The 19,887-nt window shown below is 38.2% G+C and overlaps 1 protein-coding gene across 11 annotated transcripts in view; it reads right to left on the bottom strand.

Moving 5' to 3' along the window:
• The window catches only part of CTNNA3 (catenin alpha 3), a 1,864,976-nt gene that overhangs the window by 194,456 nt on the left and 1,650,633 nt on the right, over nt 1-19,887 (bottom strand). For all 11 annotated transcript variants that reach the window (XM_081568943.1, XM_081568944.1, XM_081568945.1 and 8 more), the window contains one exon: nt 11,223-11,315. In XM_081568943.1, coding sequence (XP_081425069.1) covers nt 11,223-11,315 — 93 coding nt within the window. The remainder of the gene's footprint in view (nt 1-11,222; nt 11,316-19,887) is intronic.

Here is a 19,887-nt window from a genome sequence, read left to right as displayed (position 1 = left end):
AGTATGTCAGACAGTGAAAGGAAGTGCTATGGAGAGAAACAGAGAGGAAAAGAGGTTTATTTGGGGGTGGGATAGGGCTACAGTTTTAACAAAGGTGGTCAGTAGAGGTCATCCAAAACAGGTAATATTTAAAAAAGCAACTGTATCAGAAAAGAGAAGATTTGTGGGAGATGAAGTCTAAAAATAGAAGGAAACTAGACCTAACACTATCAAATTTTTTTTTTTTGAGGGAAAAAATGGTCACCCTGTAATATATAAAACTTCACTGTAAGTTGAGAAGGTTGTAAAATTGTAATATAAAGCTATGCATGTGAAATGAATTCCAGTCTAGTTTGTAAATTTCAGATCTGCCTATTTGACATCTTCAGTTGCTTGTCTTACAGACTTTTTAGACTAGACATATCCAAAATTAATTTCTTATCTTCTACCATCTATAAACTGCTCAATTCCATCTCCCTCTTAACACTGTAAATGGTAAGTCCACATTCCCAGTTCTCAAGGCAAAAACCTTGAGTTGCACTTGATTCCCTTCTCTCTCTCTGATACTCAGTATCTAAACTTCAGTGAATTGATTAATTCACCCATCGCTATATATGTTCAATCGACAACTTTTAATCTCTCTAGTTTTAAAACCAGTCTCAGCTTCCATCATTTCTTACTTGGAAACTAGCAGTAGTTTTCTAATTTCCTGCTTTCTCTTGTACCGCTACTCAGAGAGCATTCAACACAATATTCAGAATGACCCCTTTAAAATAAGCCATATGTCATTCTGACTCAAAGTTATCCAACAGTTTCCCACTTTATTCAAGATAAAAGCTAACTGTCTTACAATGGCTTACATGCCCTACAAGATCAGGACTCATTTTTAGTCTTAGACCACCCCTCTCCCCACTTCACTAATACTTGCTTCCAAGAGCTTTCCTTCCTTAAGGCTTTTCTACTTGCTTTTTCCTCTGACCTGAAGGCATTGATGAGTAGAAAACATTCTGTTGATATTTAAAGCTCAATGAAAGGCTCAGTTCAGTTCAGTTCAGTCGCTCAGTCATGTCCGACTCTTTGCGAACACATGAACCACAGCACGCCAGGCCTCCATGTCCATCACCAATTCCCTGAATCCACCCAAATCCATGTCCATCGAGTCGATGATGCCATTCAGCCATCTTATCCTCTGTCGTCCCCTTCTCCTCCTGCCCTCAATCTTTCCCAGCATCAGGGTCTTTTCAAATGAGTCAGCTCTTCGCATCAGGTGGCCAATGTATTGGAGTTTCAGCTTCAACATCAGTCCTTCCAATGAACACCCAGGACTGATCTCCTTTAGGATGGACTGGTTGGATCTCCTTGCAATCCAAGGGACTCTCAAGAGTCTTCTCCAACACCACAGTTGAAAAGCGTCAATTCTTCTGCACTAATAAGGTTTAGTTAGATTCAGTGAATGGAGGAGGAAAAAAAAAGCCATCATACAAGAAATTATATGGACAAAAATGAATATCATGATGTGAGACTCTCCATATATTACAGATGGATGTTGGGGAAAATTACACTTGGACTTGTGTTTCAGAAGTCTAAGCTAATCTGAAATCCTAATGATGAGCAGGTATTTATTAATGAAGGGGAGGACATAACTGTGGAAGTGGAGGAAATAACTGTGTTCCTCAGAGAGAGATGTGAGGGGAGAGCCTCTGCCTTCTAGGAAGAATGATTTCCATACAAAAGGTCACATTTGGAGGGAAAGTGGTGAAATATGAGGCAAAAGACGAGCAGGGAGTAGATCCTGAAGCTCTAGTAGAGACATAGGACATTGAGGGGTTGGATGGGGAGACGCTGAGACCTACCAGGGGTTTAATGCATGGTGACGGATAAGAGATTTGCACTTTAGAATCATATGAGTTCAAGTGAGGGAATGAAAGTTTACAAAGCTAGAGACAAGAGACACTTTAGGAGTCTGCTATAGGTAATCAAGCAAGATATGCCAGTGTCTGAATTAAGGTGCTGACCAAGACAACCTTAACGCTCCCCTCAGCTTGACTGGTCTCTGACTATAAAGAATCTGCCTGCAATGTGGGAGACCTGGGTTAGATTCCTGGGTTGGGAAGATCCCCTGGAGGAGGGCATGGCAACCCATTCCAGTATTCTTGCCTGGAAAGTCCCTATGGACAGAGGAGCCTTGTGGGCTACAGTCCATGGGGTTGCAGAGTCGGACACGACTGAGCAACTAAGCACAACACACAGAGCACACCTTGACTAGGCATTACAGAGCCTTCTTCCAGACTCTCAGCCCCTGACCTCCCCTTTCTTAGAGCATACACTTTATAAAACTGCCAATAATTTCTTTGTATCTTTGAAATGTAAATATTTTCCATGCTTCTTGCCAGTTTTACAACTAAGGACTGTCTTTCTCAGGGACCTGGGAGCCATTCCTATGAAATATAATCATCAAGGGAGATGGAGCCTTAACTTCCAGTCTCTGTGGAAGGGGAGGGTCTTAACTTTAGAGGCACCTTGTTGCATATTATAAAAGTATATTACCTCCTGTCATGAAAATAGAGAGAGTTCACTTTTCTTTTGGGTAAAGCCAGTTAGCAAACATAGATGGCCTCCAATTCCCCTCGCCTTATCTCTGAAATTCACCCCCTTGTTTCAGCAAATTTGAATTCAGCCTGAGTTCAGGTCTCTCTTTCCTATTGTAAGAGTCTTGAGTAAAGTCTTCCTCTTTCCTTTATAACCTTGTCCAGTGCACATTTTCTTTGAAAGTGGTATAGTGGAGGTGGTGAAAAAAATGGATTCGTTCAGAAAATATTTAAAAGATAATAAAATCAGAACATATTAGCTGTAGGAAGGAGTAAAAATAACAATTCACAGGTTCAGACTTGTGAATGAATGTACAGCAGCATTGTAAGAAATATGGGAGTCAGGTTAGATTTGTGAGTAAAATGATGCATTCAGGCTTGGAAACAGTGAATTTCACAGGTACCTGTCAGCTACATGAGGCAAGGAAGCCTACAGGCCTACCAATATATGCAGCCAGAGTTCAGGATACAGGAGTTGGCCACTCTATATATGACATCTGAAGTCTTGGGACTGAATGAGCATATCCAAGAAAAGTGGAAAAAAACTTTAGGACTCCAGAGCTTACATCAGAACTGTAGTGAACCCTCATGCATAGGAATAGACAGAGGAAGAGAAAACAATGAAGCACAGCTGAGAATGATCACTCAGAAAGGCAGGAAAGCAGAGTCATCACCACATACAGAATAGAAATTGTATAAACAAATGATGATAACGTGCACTTCCTAGTGTAGTGCTGCTGAGTAATGTCATTTTATTCAGACTTACCAGACCTGTGCTTTTCATAGCAACTTAAACCAAACTATATTAACAAGGTAATGAGGTCATATCTTCTTCATATTCTGCATGGTAATTCAGCATAAATTTGAATTATGGAGAGTGTATTCTGATAATAGGACTATTAAAATGTTTCCAATTTTTAAACGACACCACTCATTCATGGTGATATTTTGTTCTCGTGGTGGAAGATATTAGGTGGACTGCATGTTAAAAAGCAACAATGAGCATGTTCTACCTATCACCAACATGAAGTTTGAGGCACTTTTTTTCTTTTTAATTAGTTTATTTTCTATTTTTTAACTTTACAATATTGTATTTGTTTTGCCATACATTGACATGAATCCACCATGGGTGTACATGTTTTCACCTTCCAGAACCCCCCTTCCACCTCCCTCCCCATCCCATCCCTCTGGGTCATCCTGGTGCACCAGCCCCGACCACCCTGTATCATGCATTGAACCTTTTTAATATCAAGAATCATCTCCAGTATTTTAAGATTTGATATGCTCCATTTCATTTGCTGCTGTTGACGTTTTGAGGTTGTTCAAGTAACCTAGGCAACTGCTCTTATTTCTGTCCTAATTTACTTCTATTTATAAAGCATATATAAATTTAATGGTCTCAATGATATTCTTTAAGGCAAGGTAGGTTTACAAACTATATAGTCTTCAGTGGGTATAATATTAAAGATAGGACAAATATTAGTCATCAAATTGACAACAAATTACAATTTCTTTCATTCTGGATCATCTATAAATATGATGAATAATGTATATTTTAAAAAAGTATAACTTTATCATATTGAAATAAATGTCTGTAATTGAAATTATAAAATTTTAATTGTTTATTTTAATGCTATATTTATCCAATTGGATTTCAGCAATTAGAGACCACAACTTCAAATACCTTCAAATAAAAACCTAGCCTTAGCAGTGTTAAATGAGTTCCCTTTTCCACTCCTTATCTATAAGAAATTATAATCACAGTTTAAATTGTGTAAGGAAGAACAAAATTTTTTATTTTGTCTTTAGCTCTTACTGGCTTCCCAGCTGTTTTGGCAGAGGGAAGACATGAGAACATCCATCCTTTGTGAACAGAGGTAGAGAAAGCATAGATGAGTTTAAATGACTACTTGCAAAACAGTCACCAACATACATCCTATAAAATACCAGCATGACTGGGTTTTTTTTTCTTTTTTATGAGTATGTACCATAAAACTAGGAAATTAAGCCCTATATATCTTAGTGAAGGTAACAGAGGACTCTGGAGAAAGACGGAAACTAATAGATCACCAAGCTACCACAATTCCACAAAAAAAGGAAAGCTCCCAGTGCGGAGCCAGGCATTCCACAATCATTGAAGGAAATGAGAAATTGGCAATTTTGGGGTAAAGTGTTTTGTTCCTACTATCAAAAGTTGCTTTTTCTGATAATTATTTCAGATCCACATTATTTACATGAATAAAAATGTGCATAAAAGTGCTAGCATCATTAAGAATCACATTAATATCATCTCCCTTTTAACCTCTTAAAGCAGTTTCTGAAAAGTCCCCTTCCTCGGGGGAGGGGGGGAACAAAAAAAAACTCAAAAAATTTTTGGTAATAGATTGCTAAATGTTGAGCCCCACAAAACCAGATGACCAAAGTAATCTTATACTGAAAGACTGAGAGATCTGTGTTTACAAAGCTCTTTGAAATACTCAAAAGGAAATGAAGTGTAACATTAGCACACACAAGTCTATGCACATCTTGACATTCACTGTTGTAAAAATCAAAATTTATTGAGCATTTCCTTTGCATGAGAAATGAATTTAATTTTCATATATCTCATCTTTAAAAACAGCTATAAAATAGATACTACTATTTTCTTCATTCTGAGCATTTTTGACTCCCTTTACTCATTTCTTCCACTTAATCTATTAGTAATAATAGGTATTATTATTATACAAGTTTACAGATGTGGAAACTGAATGTTAGAAATGTAAACTAACTTTCCAAGGATCATATGGATGCTAATTGGTAGAACTCCAATTTTAACCAAAGTTTGTGTGTATCCAAAATCCACACATTTAACGTCTACATTATATTTCTACAGCAGGGCCAAAAAAAGCAAGCAAGCCACTTGCTCACCCATTCTATTCACAAAACTCAGTTCATTTTACTGAATCTTTCTAAACCCACAGTTGTCCGTTAGGTAGATTTGAGGAATATACTTTTAGCTACCACCCTCCTGCCACTTGCAATTTCCTGAGTATCTATGGTTACTGCTGCCTATATTGCAGACAATAACTTAGAGAAACTTTCTAGAAATTAGAATGTTCCCTCCATTGAAATATCAAAAAAGCCATGTGATAAGAGGCTGAATGAGGAGTAACTGCCTCTGTCTCTGGATTCTATGCTTGGAGACCTCAGAGTGTCGCCCAAAAAGGTCCTCCATGGTGTGATTCTACTTGAGTAGAATCCATGTCATCAACACAAAGTAATTCACTAGGGAGATTTTCAGGTTCTAAGCATCACTATGTAGTTTCCAAATGGTAACCAACCATCTGATTTTGTTATTGATGGAAAACTATAGTATTGGGACATTTGAAAATGTGTAAAGCTTAAATAGATCTGATACTAAGCCTTATGGTCATAAGTTTCATGAGTCATCTTCTGTTAGAGGAATTATAATATAGACACCTTAACACTGACTGTGGCAATAGTTGGGCAATGAGATCTTAAGGGATGATGAAATTCGACCCACATTTACAAGCATGCTGTACTAGAATGTGTGTGGTTAGTGCCAGACGACCTGGAACTTGCTCCCATTTCTACAGGACTTGCTTAAACTACTGAAATTCTTGGAGTCTAATTCCCTGATTAGTAAAATCAAGGGGGAAAAAGAAAAATCTTCAGGGTTTCTCTTAGATAAAACACCAACTTGGAAACTGTTCATTGGGAAAGATAGAGGGCAGGAGGAGAAGGGGATGACAGAGGATGAGATGGTTGGATGGCAGCAGTGATTCAATGGACATGAGTTTGAGCAAACTGTGTGAGATAGTGAAGGACAGGGAAGCCTGGCGTGCTGCAGTCCACAGTGTCACAAAGAGTTGGACACGACTTAGTGACTGAACAAAAACAACAATTTGGAAACATTCTCTAAAGTGTTAATGATAACTCGTACAGCTCTGTTTAAAAAGAAAATGCAAAAAAAAAACAAAAACAAAACAAACAAAAATAATAAAATAAAATAAAAAGAAAATGCACCTTAGCTTATATTTAATAAAATCTTTAAGAAGATTTATTTAGGACTTACAAAAATATTATTATCAAGTTTAAGAATTTTATTATCTTAGGAGTCTATTTTAATTTCTCTCCAATTTGAGTTTTTAATATAAAATATGTCTATTTCATCCTTGCTAAGGGCATGAACAGAATGCTCTATAAACCTATAGCAAACCCACTCTCCTGTGTTACTCTGGGATACCTGATCATTGGTTAGAACCAGGTGTTGGTCCAGTGAGTATTCATGTTTAGTAATTAAGATAACCACTAATTTCCACTGCTGTTTCTTTGCCATCTCATAAGGCATGCACTATTGGTCTCTTAGTATTTTGCTCTCATTGAATGTGGAATGTAAATCATTATTTGTTGGTTACAGACCTTTACAATGCCCAGTGGCATTTGCCACCAATGACAGCAGTAACAGATGATGTTGAGCCAAAGCTACTGGAAGTGCAATGCATAAAGTAAAATGATAATAAATAACTGTCACTCCATTACTAAACAGTGCCTGAAATTGGTTCTAGTACATGTTTGATATAGCAGAGTCTGCATAATCCAAGATCCAAAAAGGCATTTATTCCTTTGTAACAGCGGCAAACAAAAAGGAATCAAACACTTGTCTTGTTCAGTAACCAGGAATTCTTCATTGAGCATGGCATGAGTGTTCAAATACTTTTCAACGGATTCTGACTTCAAAATATTATGATACATTTCCAAATTAATGATTCTTGGGAAATATGTCAAAAGATATACTCAGTCCAATGGACACAAAGTTCAGAAAATGCTATATTGAATGCAGGGACAAAGTCTCAAATGGCCATAAGGCTGAATTTATGAATATATTCAAAGCATAGGGATGCAATTATAAGAAATATGGGACTATTAGGGATATAAGATGCCAGGGAGAGAACATATCTAAATATGATCTTAGCTCTGGTCAGGTGATACAAGTAGAGGACAGATTTAAGCCATTTTCCTTCACTAGCCATATAAACCTCAGGTATGAGAACAGAATCTGTTGTCATAAACTTACAATATATATATTCAATAATAGGATGTTATTGGCATTATCTACACTTATTATTCTTTATAGTCTTCCTCTTTTTTCAGACTGCTGCAGCATCCTTTATTTTGTTCTGTTTCATTCCATGGATGATTTATCAGGTTTGTTGTCGTGGTAGTTCTCTGTGTGCTTGTTAGTAAATGATTCATTCTGCTATTTGTCCTAAGTAAACTGACATGTGGTAATCGCCACAGTTCTTAATGTGAAAACATAATCCATTTACTGGACAAGTTATATTAATCTGAGTCTCAGTGATCTTACCTAGTGCAACTTGGATAATAATAAAAATATAGCATAGTTAATGTGGTAGCTAAATAAATTGTGCATGTTAAGTGAGTATCTTTCCTTGTTTTACCCTAAAAGCAGAGACTAAGAATGGAAGTTAGTTTATTTTGGGAATAGATCTTAAGGATAGAGTCAGGAGCCTAAGAAGGAATCAGGAAAGAAAGAAGAACCAAGCCAAAGATACACTATCAAGTTGCTCACTGCTTCTGGGATTAGCTTGATCCCCTGGGGAACTTTTGAGGACCTATGGAAAATTCACTTCTCACTGGTCCATCCAAGGAATGGAAGAGTGTTGGTCAAGAGCTGTTCTGTGGGATGTTAAGAGTCTCACCTAAGCTTGTGTATGTATTAGACTCTCTGAGCAGCTTCCTGAGGGATCGCACATAGTAATGGCAGGAAGTCTCAAGGCAGGAAGTAAGTGAAATCCAAGCTAGTTGGATATCATGCCTGTGAGATAAACAAATCAGAGAGCGGCTGGGTTGAATACAATGTTGCTTCTAGCAGATTTGATGGTGACGGATCTGTCTTTTTCTAGATATTGGTGAGGGTATAATCCATGGGCATTCCAAATGAACCGACTGTCAGGAAACTGTCCACAATGGAACATAGACCTAGGATTCAGAGCACTTTCAGGGTGACTGCCGCAAGGTGAGAAGCAGAGGCTTCTATGAAAGACTCTTTAAGATCTGGGACCACAGGGATTTTCAGTTTTATAACCTACCATGGGCAAGTGGTCATCCATCCCTTTTTCCAAGAACAAAAATATAAATAATAATACTAGTAATAAGAACCTTATCTCTTTGGCATATACTTTTAAAGTTTATAAAGCACCCTCATATGCATTGATTATTTGAGTTCTCTGTATTCTTTGAAGTGCTGCGAGAAGTTGTGGTGTTATTGTGGTGTTATTCTCATTTTTCAGATGAAGAAATTTAAAGTTTCTAAATTGTAAGGGTCTTAACCAAAGGTTTTATTATTCACATGTGATAAGCCAGAATATGAACTATGGCACGTCTATACTAATCCCAGTACCCTCAAAGGTGCTGCCTTTACATTAAGAAAATTCCCTCCTATCAGTTATTTTGTAAGTACATACCCTCCACCTCCAGGGGCTCCACCTCTACAGGCTCAGCAGCAGCCCAAGTGAATCAATCATTCACTTTACTGAAAGCATGAGAAAAGTTACCACTACCAACATTCATTTCCAAACTCACTGCCCTTTTTCAGATATGATCTCTTACTGAGAATGCCTACCAGACTGAAGGAAACTAACTCCAGATGCTGTGTGTCCCCAGATAGTTCCCAACACAAACTGGCTGCTATAGGACTGATAAATAATCAGCAAGAAATGGAAACTCAAGAAAACCAACATTTCTAATGAAACACAGGTACTGTGACTGACATATAACAGTTCTAGGCAATCTGTATATTTGAAAACATGTGACCTTTTTTTTTTTTGGTCCTCCTGTGCATCTTGTGTTTCCCAGGTGGTGCTAGTAGTAAAGAACCTGCTTGCTAAAGCAGGAGTTTTAAGAGACGTGGGTTCGATCCCTGGGGCGGGAAGATCCCCTGGAGGAGGGCATGGCAATCCACTCTAGTATTCTTGCCTGGAGAATCCCATTGACAGAGAAGTTTGGCAGGCTACAGTCCATAGGGTCGCACAGAATCAGACATGATTGAAGTGACTTAGCACATATATCTATCTTGTGGGATTTTGGTTCCCCGACCAGGGATCAAACTCATGCTCTTTGCAATGGAAGCACAGAGTTCTAACCACTGGACCTCCAGGGAATTCCCAACATAGGATGTTCTTAAATGTATCTGTTTCATACATCTCCAACTTTTATGACATTGAATTTAATAACAGTAATAATGATAACCTAGATAGCATATTTAAAAGCAGAGACATTACTTTGCCAACAAAAGTCCATCTAGTCAAGGCTATGGTTTTTCCAGTGGTCATGTATGGATGTGAGAGTTGGACAGTGAAGAAAGCTGAGCACCGAAGAATTGATGCTTTTGAACTGTGGTGTTGGAGAATACTCTTGAGAGTCCCTTGGACTGCAAGGAAATCCAACCAGTCCATCCTAAAGGAGATCAGTCCTGGGTGTTCATTGCAAGGACTGATGTTGAAGCTGAAACTCCAACACTTTGGCCACCTGATGCGAAGAGTTGACTCACTGGAAAAGACCCTAATGCTGGGAAGGATTGGGGGCAGGAGGAGAAGGGGACAACAGGATGAAATGGTTGGATGGCATCACTGACTCGATGGACATGGGTTTGGGTAAACTCCGGGAGTTGGTGATGGACAGGGAGGCCTGGCGTGCTGTGGTTCATGGGGTCACAAAGAGTCGGACACGACTGAGCGACTGGACTGAACTGAACTGAATAATGATAATGATGTTAATCGCTATAGTGATAACAATGACCCTGTTGCTACCTAGTAAGTTCTTACTAACAGTAAGTAATGATTGAGAACTTACCATGAGTTAGACACTAGGTTAAGAATGCTTTTCATTAATTTAGTTGATTCCCACAGCAATCCTCATGTAGAGAATACTATTAGTACCCTCATTTTACAAATCGAGGGACAGAGGTGGAGAAAGGCTAAGTGAGTTCCCCAGGAACCCAGCAAGGAAGTGGCTGATTCAGATGCACCCCCAGGCAGTCTCAGACACCATGCTATACTACCTGGCTTTAGACCTACATGCTATATAGTCCATTTTGCAGTTGCAAAGTTATCAGTGGCTAAGAAATCAGGGTTCCACATATTCCCAAGCAAAGTAGAACATCTCAGAGTAATTCAAAAATTGATTAACATCTTTGGAGGGACATGTGTGTGTGTGTGTATGTGTGTGTTTGAGGTGGGCAGAAGGAAGCATTGTAGAAAGGGAGAAAATAGAGGCATATTGCCTCAGAATTTGATTATTTTCCCCTAGAACTTCAGAGTATATTTACAACCTCATGGATTCTCTTTTTCATTCTAAACAAACAGGTACACATTTCACTTTGATATTCCCATGACTACTATAATGACCACAAGTGGCATGGGGTGAGTCACTGCCTAATGAGAAATGGCTTAACTGAGAGCTCTCAAGGTGGAAGAAATCATTCCCCTCACAATGCTGCTTGGCATCCTGAGACTCTTATCTCTGGGCTTTACAGAAGCAGTTCCATATCCAGGGGTCCCACCTGGGAGACACTTCCTGGAGTGATAAGGAGAGGGCCCAGCACACAGCTCTCCCCTCAGTGAAGTGACTTACCCGGTCAGTTTTCCCTTCAGTCTGAATGCTGGTGTGACTGCGGACATCATGATCCTCTTCCAGGTCAGAAACATCCTCTAGTTCTTCTGGAGTCTACAAAAAGAAAGCAAAACACTGTTGTTGGAAATGCAAAATGGTAGTCTGGTAGTACCTCAGTAAGCACAGAGTTACCAATATGACCCAGCAACTCCTCTCCTAGGTACTTATGTAAGCAGCTCTTTCAGGAATCTGCCCTCAGCAGGAGGGCTTCACTAATGGCTCAGATGGTAAAGAATCTGCCTGCAATCCTGGAGACCGGGGCACAATCCCTGGGTCAGGAAGATCCCTTGGAGAAGGGAATGGGAACCCACTCCAGTATTCTTGCCTGGAGAATTCCATGGACAGAGAAGCTCCTTTTCTTGTCACTTTAGCAAAGCCATACTGTAACTAAAATTTAAGCCAGGCACTCCCATGCTCTTCTCATCTCCCCCTCAAGCACTCCTTTCAGATCTTTTAATCAAACGATATCTTGCCTAACTTGTCAGTTCTTTCCATAGATTATAGCGGTAAAAATGAATAATAGGTAATTAACAGATGATTAAATCTTTTCCCTAGTTTCCCATCCAGTAATCTCTTGACCAAACTGTGTGAATAAGAGAGCACCTAGAGGAATATCACCAGAATTCACTGAGCCTGCATAGAGGGGGATGGTGATGACCTCGACCCCCATCTCAATGATTAACTGAGATTACTTCTCTTCTTTCCTTTAAAGGTTTTCATAATCTAGCAGAATCTTTGGACTTGGTATTTGGGGGACGTTGAGTCGACTATCTCCCTAGATTGCCAGCAATTTGATTAAAGGAGACTTTTCTTTCTTTAGGGCTTTCCTGGTGGCTCAGACGTTAAAGAATCTGAGTATTGACTTTGTAAGCAGTGGGAAGTAGGACCCAATTCACTCAACAGCACATACCCAAGAGAAATGAAAAACATACGTCTACACAAAAATCTGTAAACAAGTATTCATGGCAACAGCAATCACAGTGACCAAGAAACATATCTAGTGATGAATAAATAAACAAAACATGGTAAATCCCTACAAAGGAATATTACTTGACATAAAAAGGAATGAAGTACTAATATATACTGCAACATGGTAAACTTTGAAAATATTATGCTAAGTGAAACAAGTCAATCACAAAATGCCACCTATTATATGGTTCTATTTATTTGGAATTCAAGAATAGCCAAATGTATAGAGATAGAGATTTGATTAGTGGTTCCAAAAGCAGAGAGCAGAAGAGGGGTTGGAAGCCATGACTGCTTATGGGTATGTGGTTTCATACCCACTGGGGTATAAAATGGCATGGCATTTCACGGGATGGCATTGGTACGAAATGGGATGGCGACAGTGTTCTACAGTCAGAAGTGGTAATGATCATACACTCTTGTGAATATTTAAAATACTTTAAATGGTGATGTTTATAGTATATTAATTATGTTCCAACAAATTCTGAAAGAAAAAGAAAGCAAAAATGATCAGAAGGATGTTTTTCTCTGAGTAGCAATTTGGCTAACCACTATGTGGCTACCACAAATCAAGGTGTTTACAGGTGACAAATAAATGGAATAACTGTTATTAAAACCATATGATATCAAAACACAAAAAAATTGAGAAATTAAATTTTCTTAGAACTTAATAATTCAACATGAACGTTAGGGTTTAGTCAAAATAGTTAACCTACTTCCGTTGCTTTTTTTTTTTTTTCAATTTCAGCTTAAACATCTTTTATTCAGGGAGGTGTCTTGCTTACAAATCCCCTAGATTGGCTTGAGTCCCTTGCCAAGCACTTCCTGATGCCCTCTACTTTGACTATATAGTGCTCATCATACTTTATTTTAGCATTGGTTGTTGAATTGGGAAGTAAACTGTTGAACTATCTGTTCTTTGAGGTAAGGACTCAGTCTGCTCTGCTTACTACCATCTCACCACAACCTAGCACATACATGGTTTTAAATGAATGAAGAAAAATTATCAGTGATAGCCAAAAATCTAGTTGGATATGAGCAAAACAAAACATATCAACAGCAACAACAAACATCTGTCCTCACTGTATCTCTACTGCGCTTCTATCTTCCTGTATTTCAAAAACTAATTTTTTAATCTGTTTTTTGTTGTTTGTCTCAGTTCCAGGTTACCATTCCCTTAGCCCCTCTGTGGCAATAATTTAATGATACCAGTCATTAATGCAAATATAAGTTCAGTTCAGTTCAGTTCAGTCCAGTCGCTCAGTCGTGTCCGACTCTTTGAGACCCCATGAATTGCAGCACGCCAGGCCTCTCTGTCCATCACCAACTCCCGGAGTCTACCCAAACCCATGTCCATCGAGTCAGTGATGCCATCCAACCATCTCATCCTCTGTCGACCTCTTCTCCTCCCGCCCCCAATTCTGCCCAGCATTAGTGTCTTTTCCAATGAGTCAACTCTTTGCATCAGGTGGCCAAAGTATTGGAGTTTCAGCTTCAACATCAGACCTTCCAATGAACACCCAGGATTGATCTCTTTTAGGATGGATTGATTGGATCTCCTTGCAGTCCAAGGGACTCTCAAGAGTCTTCTCCAACACCACAATTCAAAAGCATCAATTCTTCGGCGCTCAGCTATCTTCACCGTCCAACTCTCACATCCATACATGACCACTGGAAAAACCATAGCCTTGACTAGACAGACTTTTGTTGGCAAAGTTATGTCTGTGCTTTTAAATATGCTATCTAGGTTGGCCATAACCTTCCTTCCAAGGAGTAAGCGTCTTTTAATTTCATGGCTGCAGTCACCATTAGCAGTGATTCTGGAGCCCAAAAAAATAAAGTCTGACACTGTTCCCGCTGTTTCCCCATCTATTTGCCATGAAGTGATGTATAAGTACTGTACAGCAAAATAGTTATTACAAATATAAAGTACTTAATGAGAATTAATTTAGTATTTTAATTTACACAGTCTCAATTTTAAACTATGATTCCTTTGCTACAAATCTCTGGTGAGAAATCCAAAATATAAACATTTAGGTTTTATGACAAACATCCAAAAGTGAAAATGGAAGGTCTCCTGTATATACATCTAGCTGTTGAAGACTGGAAAGGGCCAGGACCTACCTCCTCAGAATAGTTCTGGTTTCCCTCAAACCTTGCTCTACATACAGGCCCTTCGCTTACTTTCAGGGTTGTGAAGAGCATTCATTCCATCGGGGCCACTCCAGGCATGGGAACTTGACATGATTAGCTCACACTGTGGAGCAAAACTACCAATCTCCTGAACATTTATGGCCTCAGATTCTTTCTCACCTCATGGATCTTTAACCAGCACTTTTTTTGTCTCCAACACTTGCAGTGAGCATCTCCTATCACTCTGCATTAGTTTCAACTGACTCTTATTAGATATTAATATCTCCCCCCTCACCAAAGCCCCCAGTATGATGAATAGTTATCTATATGTTGATCTCTACATGAAGTCCTTCCTTGCTGCAACTACCTGCAGCTATGATCACAGGAAATTTATCTTTTTTCTTAAGTAATAATAGCATGAGTTCACCATGAGGGAATTTCTATACAATCACATATTTAATTATTAGCTATTTTTTTTGTGTATTCTTCCCAAGTATTCTTCAGAAAGGCTTTTTATAATTTTTTCTTTTGATTTATCACAGCCCCTGTAATATCTGAATAAACTCAATTGATCAAATTCCCTTTCTTGAGGCCTGTTATTTTGCAACTGCAAGCTGTCTGGGGTCCCTACTGTGATCTGTTTCTTATAAATATCTTTGTTTATTACTTGGGTTATATTCTATCATATAACCCAAGTTCTGTGGTGAGACAGAGCTTCATCACCAATCCCAGTAGTTTGTCCAATTCAAAAATAAAGTAACCTAACAGAAATTAAGAACAACTGCTCCTCAGAAATCACAAGTACCATTTTTGTTAGTGATACTACAGGAAGTGATAGGCTTACCATTTAGGCCCACATACTTGTATACTTTTCTTTAACAGGGAACTGATAGTGTTCTTGCAAAACCACCGCAACTGACTTCTCCTTATCATGAAAAAAAAAAAAAAGTGGAGGAGTGTTCAAAACACTTGCTGGTAGCATTTTGCATTCTGTAAGGCAAGCAGCTGGATGGTATTTTAAAAATAAACAGTTACATACACAGTGCTATAGTTTAAATGGAAACTAAGAAAGAAATAGGAGTACTTAATCATTTTGGGGATATATATGAACTTCAGTTTGAAGACAAATAATAGAAAGAGTAAACATTTAAAAAAGGAAGGATGGAGGTTTGGCAGCCTATATTGTACACTCCTAGAAACAGCTTGTTTTTTACTTATTTAGTCACTTTGGAAGTTTAAACTTCTGGAAGGTTTGTGTATGTGTATGTGCGTGTGTGTGTGTGTGCATATGTGTGTATGTGTGTGTGCATGTGTGTGCGTGTGTGTGTGTGTAACCTGTGCATGTTTCCAATCAATTTCCATCCTGTGTGAAAGGAAACGAACTATCTTAGATCAGTGTCAAGTAGGAGAAAGACCATAAACTGTTGAGCAATGCAGACCTGAATTTGAATCCTGCATCTCCAGTTAGTTTGTTGAGGAATAGGGGTCTCCTTTTAAACTTCTGTTTCTTCAGAACAAAATTTTAGATAACGAGACACAATCCTGAAGATTGTTGTGAGATTCAGTTGTACTAAGATGTTTAAACAAGTGCTTAGCCCACAGACAGAGCTGGGGTGCAACAAAGGTTGCTTCTTTCTGTCTACTATTTGTTCTCTTCTTTCTTCACTAACTTATCCCTCATCCTATCACAACCCTTTATATTTTTTGATAAAACTTCTGTGGCATTTTGGATACCTCCATTTTACTTCACATCTGTTACTCTGGATTGACACAATACTTATCGCTAACTCTAGTTACATTTTCCTGATTTTGAATACACAATGTCATTGTGCTAATAGGGTTTAGTATAATTACCCATACACTGCTTTCTCCTAAATTTCAAATAAAGATCACATTTGATCCTATTTTAATCATGTGTAAGAGCAAGATACTCTCTTAAACTGGCCCTAGCAAAGATACACTCTTCACATTCTCAGGGATGATAGAAATAACTTTCTTTCTCTAAGCTGAACCGTCTTTAAACCAGACCCATAGGAAGATACCCTATTTTATTGTGGAAAAAGTGATAATAAACTCTATTACTCATTTATTTCTCTTATCAGAATTCAGGATAATTATTCTATGTTTTTCTAACTCTAGCTTATTGTGAACCTTTCCTTGGGCAACCCAAAGTGACTTGAAATAAGCTAAGTCTCCTCATCTTAAAGTGGAAAAAATATTACCTAATTCTTAGGGTTATGGTGAAGATAAAATAATATGATGGACTAGAACATTATTCAGTTTCTAGAAAATACTAAATGTTCAATATTGTTTATGATTATTATAAATTATTATTGTAGTACTTTAAGATCTTGCTTTATTTATATAAAGGAGTCCAGAAACAAGTATAGTCAGATTTGAAAATAGGCTGAGGTTTTCATACAGAAACTGAGGGTGCAATAAACAGTAGTGGTACATTAAACTTCAAGGACACAATCAATTGGTGGTGTGAGTGTATGTGAATATATATACTTATGTATGTGTATATATATATATAAAAGCTTCAATATGTATTTACTTATTGAGGTACATAATTACTGCATTCATATTCTTCCTCCTCCTCCACACCAAGGAGCTCAATGCTTTCTAAAGACTTATAAATTCTTTCAGCATCCTTAGTGAAACAAGTAGGCAGTATTATTATACATTAAAATTCACTTGCTCAAGGCTATAAATGCTTAATTCTGAAATATAAGAAAATAAATTTGTGGTCACTAAAACAACAAAAAATAAGGGAAAGATGAACGTAAGGGCAAGGGGGAGAAGAGCTGGGAGGGAAGAGAAAGAAGATAAGAAAAAGAAAAAAAAAAAAGTCTAGGAAATAGGAGTCATGCTCGGTATTTTCCTAAGATTGAAGGTTGAATTCTAAATCATATAGAGGATTTGATGGCAATTCATACTTCTCTGATTATCCCTCAAGGCCTTACTACAAACAAGTAGCTGCCAGAGCAATGTCAGTAGTGGTCTGACACTCAGAGAAAGAATGATGCTGCGGACCGTATTCTGAAAGAAGAAGCTGCAATAGCATGCTCAGTGAGATTATTTTAGCTGAGCTGATAACACAGAAGTGGAGAGACCAGAATTCAAATACATTTTAAAATGAGGAAAAGATATAACAATAACACAATTCAAATTATGGAAAGCTAAAATGAGTGCACACACGCATGCACGCACATATGCACGTATCCTCCCCCAACCCCATCCAAGAAATCAATACTCTGTTCTTGGCATTATTGACAAGGTTTTTGATCCATTTTCTGAGCCTTGTTGTTTCTAGTTTTCAAGTCCTATAAATTATTTAAAGAGTCACATTTAGAAAAATGTAACCATCACATTTAACTGCCAAACATTTCAAAATATTTTCAGAAAAGGAAGTAAACAACATGTTGTGTATTACAGACTTTTTTTTTAATGACAGACCCCTGGAATCAATCTTTGAGGGAGATGCCCACTAACCTATAATTTATAAAGTTGTACAAATGATTCTGATATGCAGTTCTTTATGAGAACTACTGGCCTGACATTAAATTTAATTTTTTGATTGGTTTAGGCTTTAGTTAGGTGTCACTGTAATATGAGTTGCAAGATGGCAGCGTCAATAGTTTATCAGGGATTTTCCCTGTCACCTGAAATGCAGGTATTTTATTTTTTAAGTATGCCTTCCATTGCTTGTCAGTTGGAGGGTTAATTTATCACATACTTGGACAGATAATATGTAAGTGGCCAGAAGCCATTATGACTATTCAACTGAATGATGCAATCAGCTGGAGTTGCCAGAGTTGTCAGAGACAAAGGGCTTTATTGCTCCTGGCAAGCATGATGGATTCACAACACATGGACTTTTTTCTACTCTTCAAATATGCCCCAGTCATCAGTTCATGGCACATCAAGACCTTTGGCTCCAAGTATGTACTTCTGTCTTGCCTGGCATATATTCCTCCTGCAGCTTTCACACTGCTGGACCTTTCTACTATGGGAGTTCAGATGGCTATATTCAACTCTATACAGTCTCCCTTGGTCAGGCCATCTGAAGTTAACCCTTTTTCCTACTTCATTTATTAATTGCATCACGCTTTTCTCTCTTTTTTAGCCCTCTTGCTATGATCATAGCCTGAAATTATATTTTTCTTTTTTTTTTTTTTTTGAGGGGAGGAGATACATTTTGGTCTTGCCACATTAGAATATAACACCTATGAGAATAGGGATGCTTTCTGTCTGTCTCATCATTCTGAGCACCCCAAGCAGCATACACTAGGTACTCAGTAAAGATATCCTAACTGAAAAAGGGAATGAATGATTTAACGACCATTCGATCCCTGGGTCAGGAAGATCCCCTGAGGAAGGAAATGGCAATCCACTCCAGTATTCTCGCCTGGAAAATCCCATGGATGGAGGAGCCTGGTGGGCTACAGTCCATGGGGTCACAAAGAGTCAGACACAACTGAGCGACTAACACACACAGGCTTTGGTATGCATGTCAGAAGAAAACCTTAGGAACATTGCTGAGCTATGGAGTAAGCCTTTCCTTTCTCCCTTCAATATGTGTTGATTTAATAATACCTTGCCCAAGGGAAAATCTGAAGAAAAGATTATTGGATTTTTTAAAAGAAAGGCTATGGAAATTAGAGATAGTAGATTTTTCACCTAGAGAAATTTTCTACAATTTCAAACTTTTCACACTTGGAGGACCAGAAGATGTCTAGGTATGCCATTAGCAGTACAGTGTGGATATAATAAGACAAGAGAAAAATGTCATCTTTTAATCTCACACTAGATGTTCAAGTCTCATGAAAGTTCTGTGCCACAGTCTTGTCATGGAAACAGTAAGAAGTAAACCTGAAGGAGTTAAATGGACTAGGACAATGGACATTTCATTGCTAACCAATATGGGAAAATTACAAGAGACTTCTGGGCGTCTCTGATGCCTTGATATAGCATAAGTTTCTAGAAAAGAATGTCCCCAGGGTAACTGGAAAGATATTTTTTGTATTGTCGGAATGCGGCTAGGCTTATGTTATGGTGGTAGGTTGATGAAGTTACCTGGGTTTTCATTCTAAATTTGACACCAACTAGTTGTATGTTGTTAGGCTAATCTCATAATTTTCCTCTGCTTCAACTTATTCACCTTTAAGATAGGAATGAGAGTTAAGTAAAACTTGATAATTTCTGCAAGTGCTTTGAGTTTTAAGATTTTTGGAGTTTATGCTTAAACTGAAAGCATAACATTTACATTAATCTGGATGAAATGCTTTCTCTGCACTAAAAAGATTCTGACGCTGGGAAAGATTGAAAGCAAAAGAAGGAGGTGGCAGAGGATGAGATGGTAAGATAGCATCACCAACTCAATGGACATGAATTTGAGCAAACTCTAGGAGATAGTGGAGGACAGAGGAATCTGGCATGCTGCAGCCCATGGGGTCGCAAAAAGTCAGACATGATTTAATGACTGAACAGCAATAGCAAGGAGTACTCAATGGTAGGAGAGATT

The sequence above is a fragment of the Giraffa tippelskirchi genome, chromosome 2 (assembly GCF_054371585.1).
Source record: "Giraffa tippelskirchi isolate mGirTip1 chromosome 2, T2T-mGirTip1v1.2.pri, whole genome shotgun sequence".
NCBI classification, from domain to species: domain Eukaryota; kingdom Metazoa; phylum Chordata; class Mammalia; order Artiodactyla; family Giraffidae; genus Giraffa; species Giraffa tippelskirchi.
The sequence above is the reverse complement of the archived record's forward strand: the minus strand, read 5'-3'. Positions and strand labels throughout refer to the sequence as shown.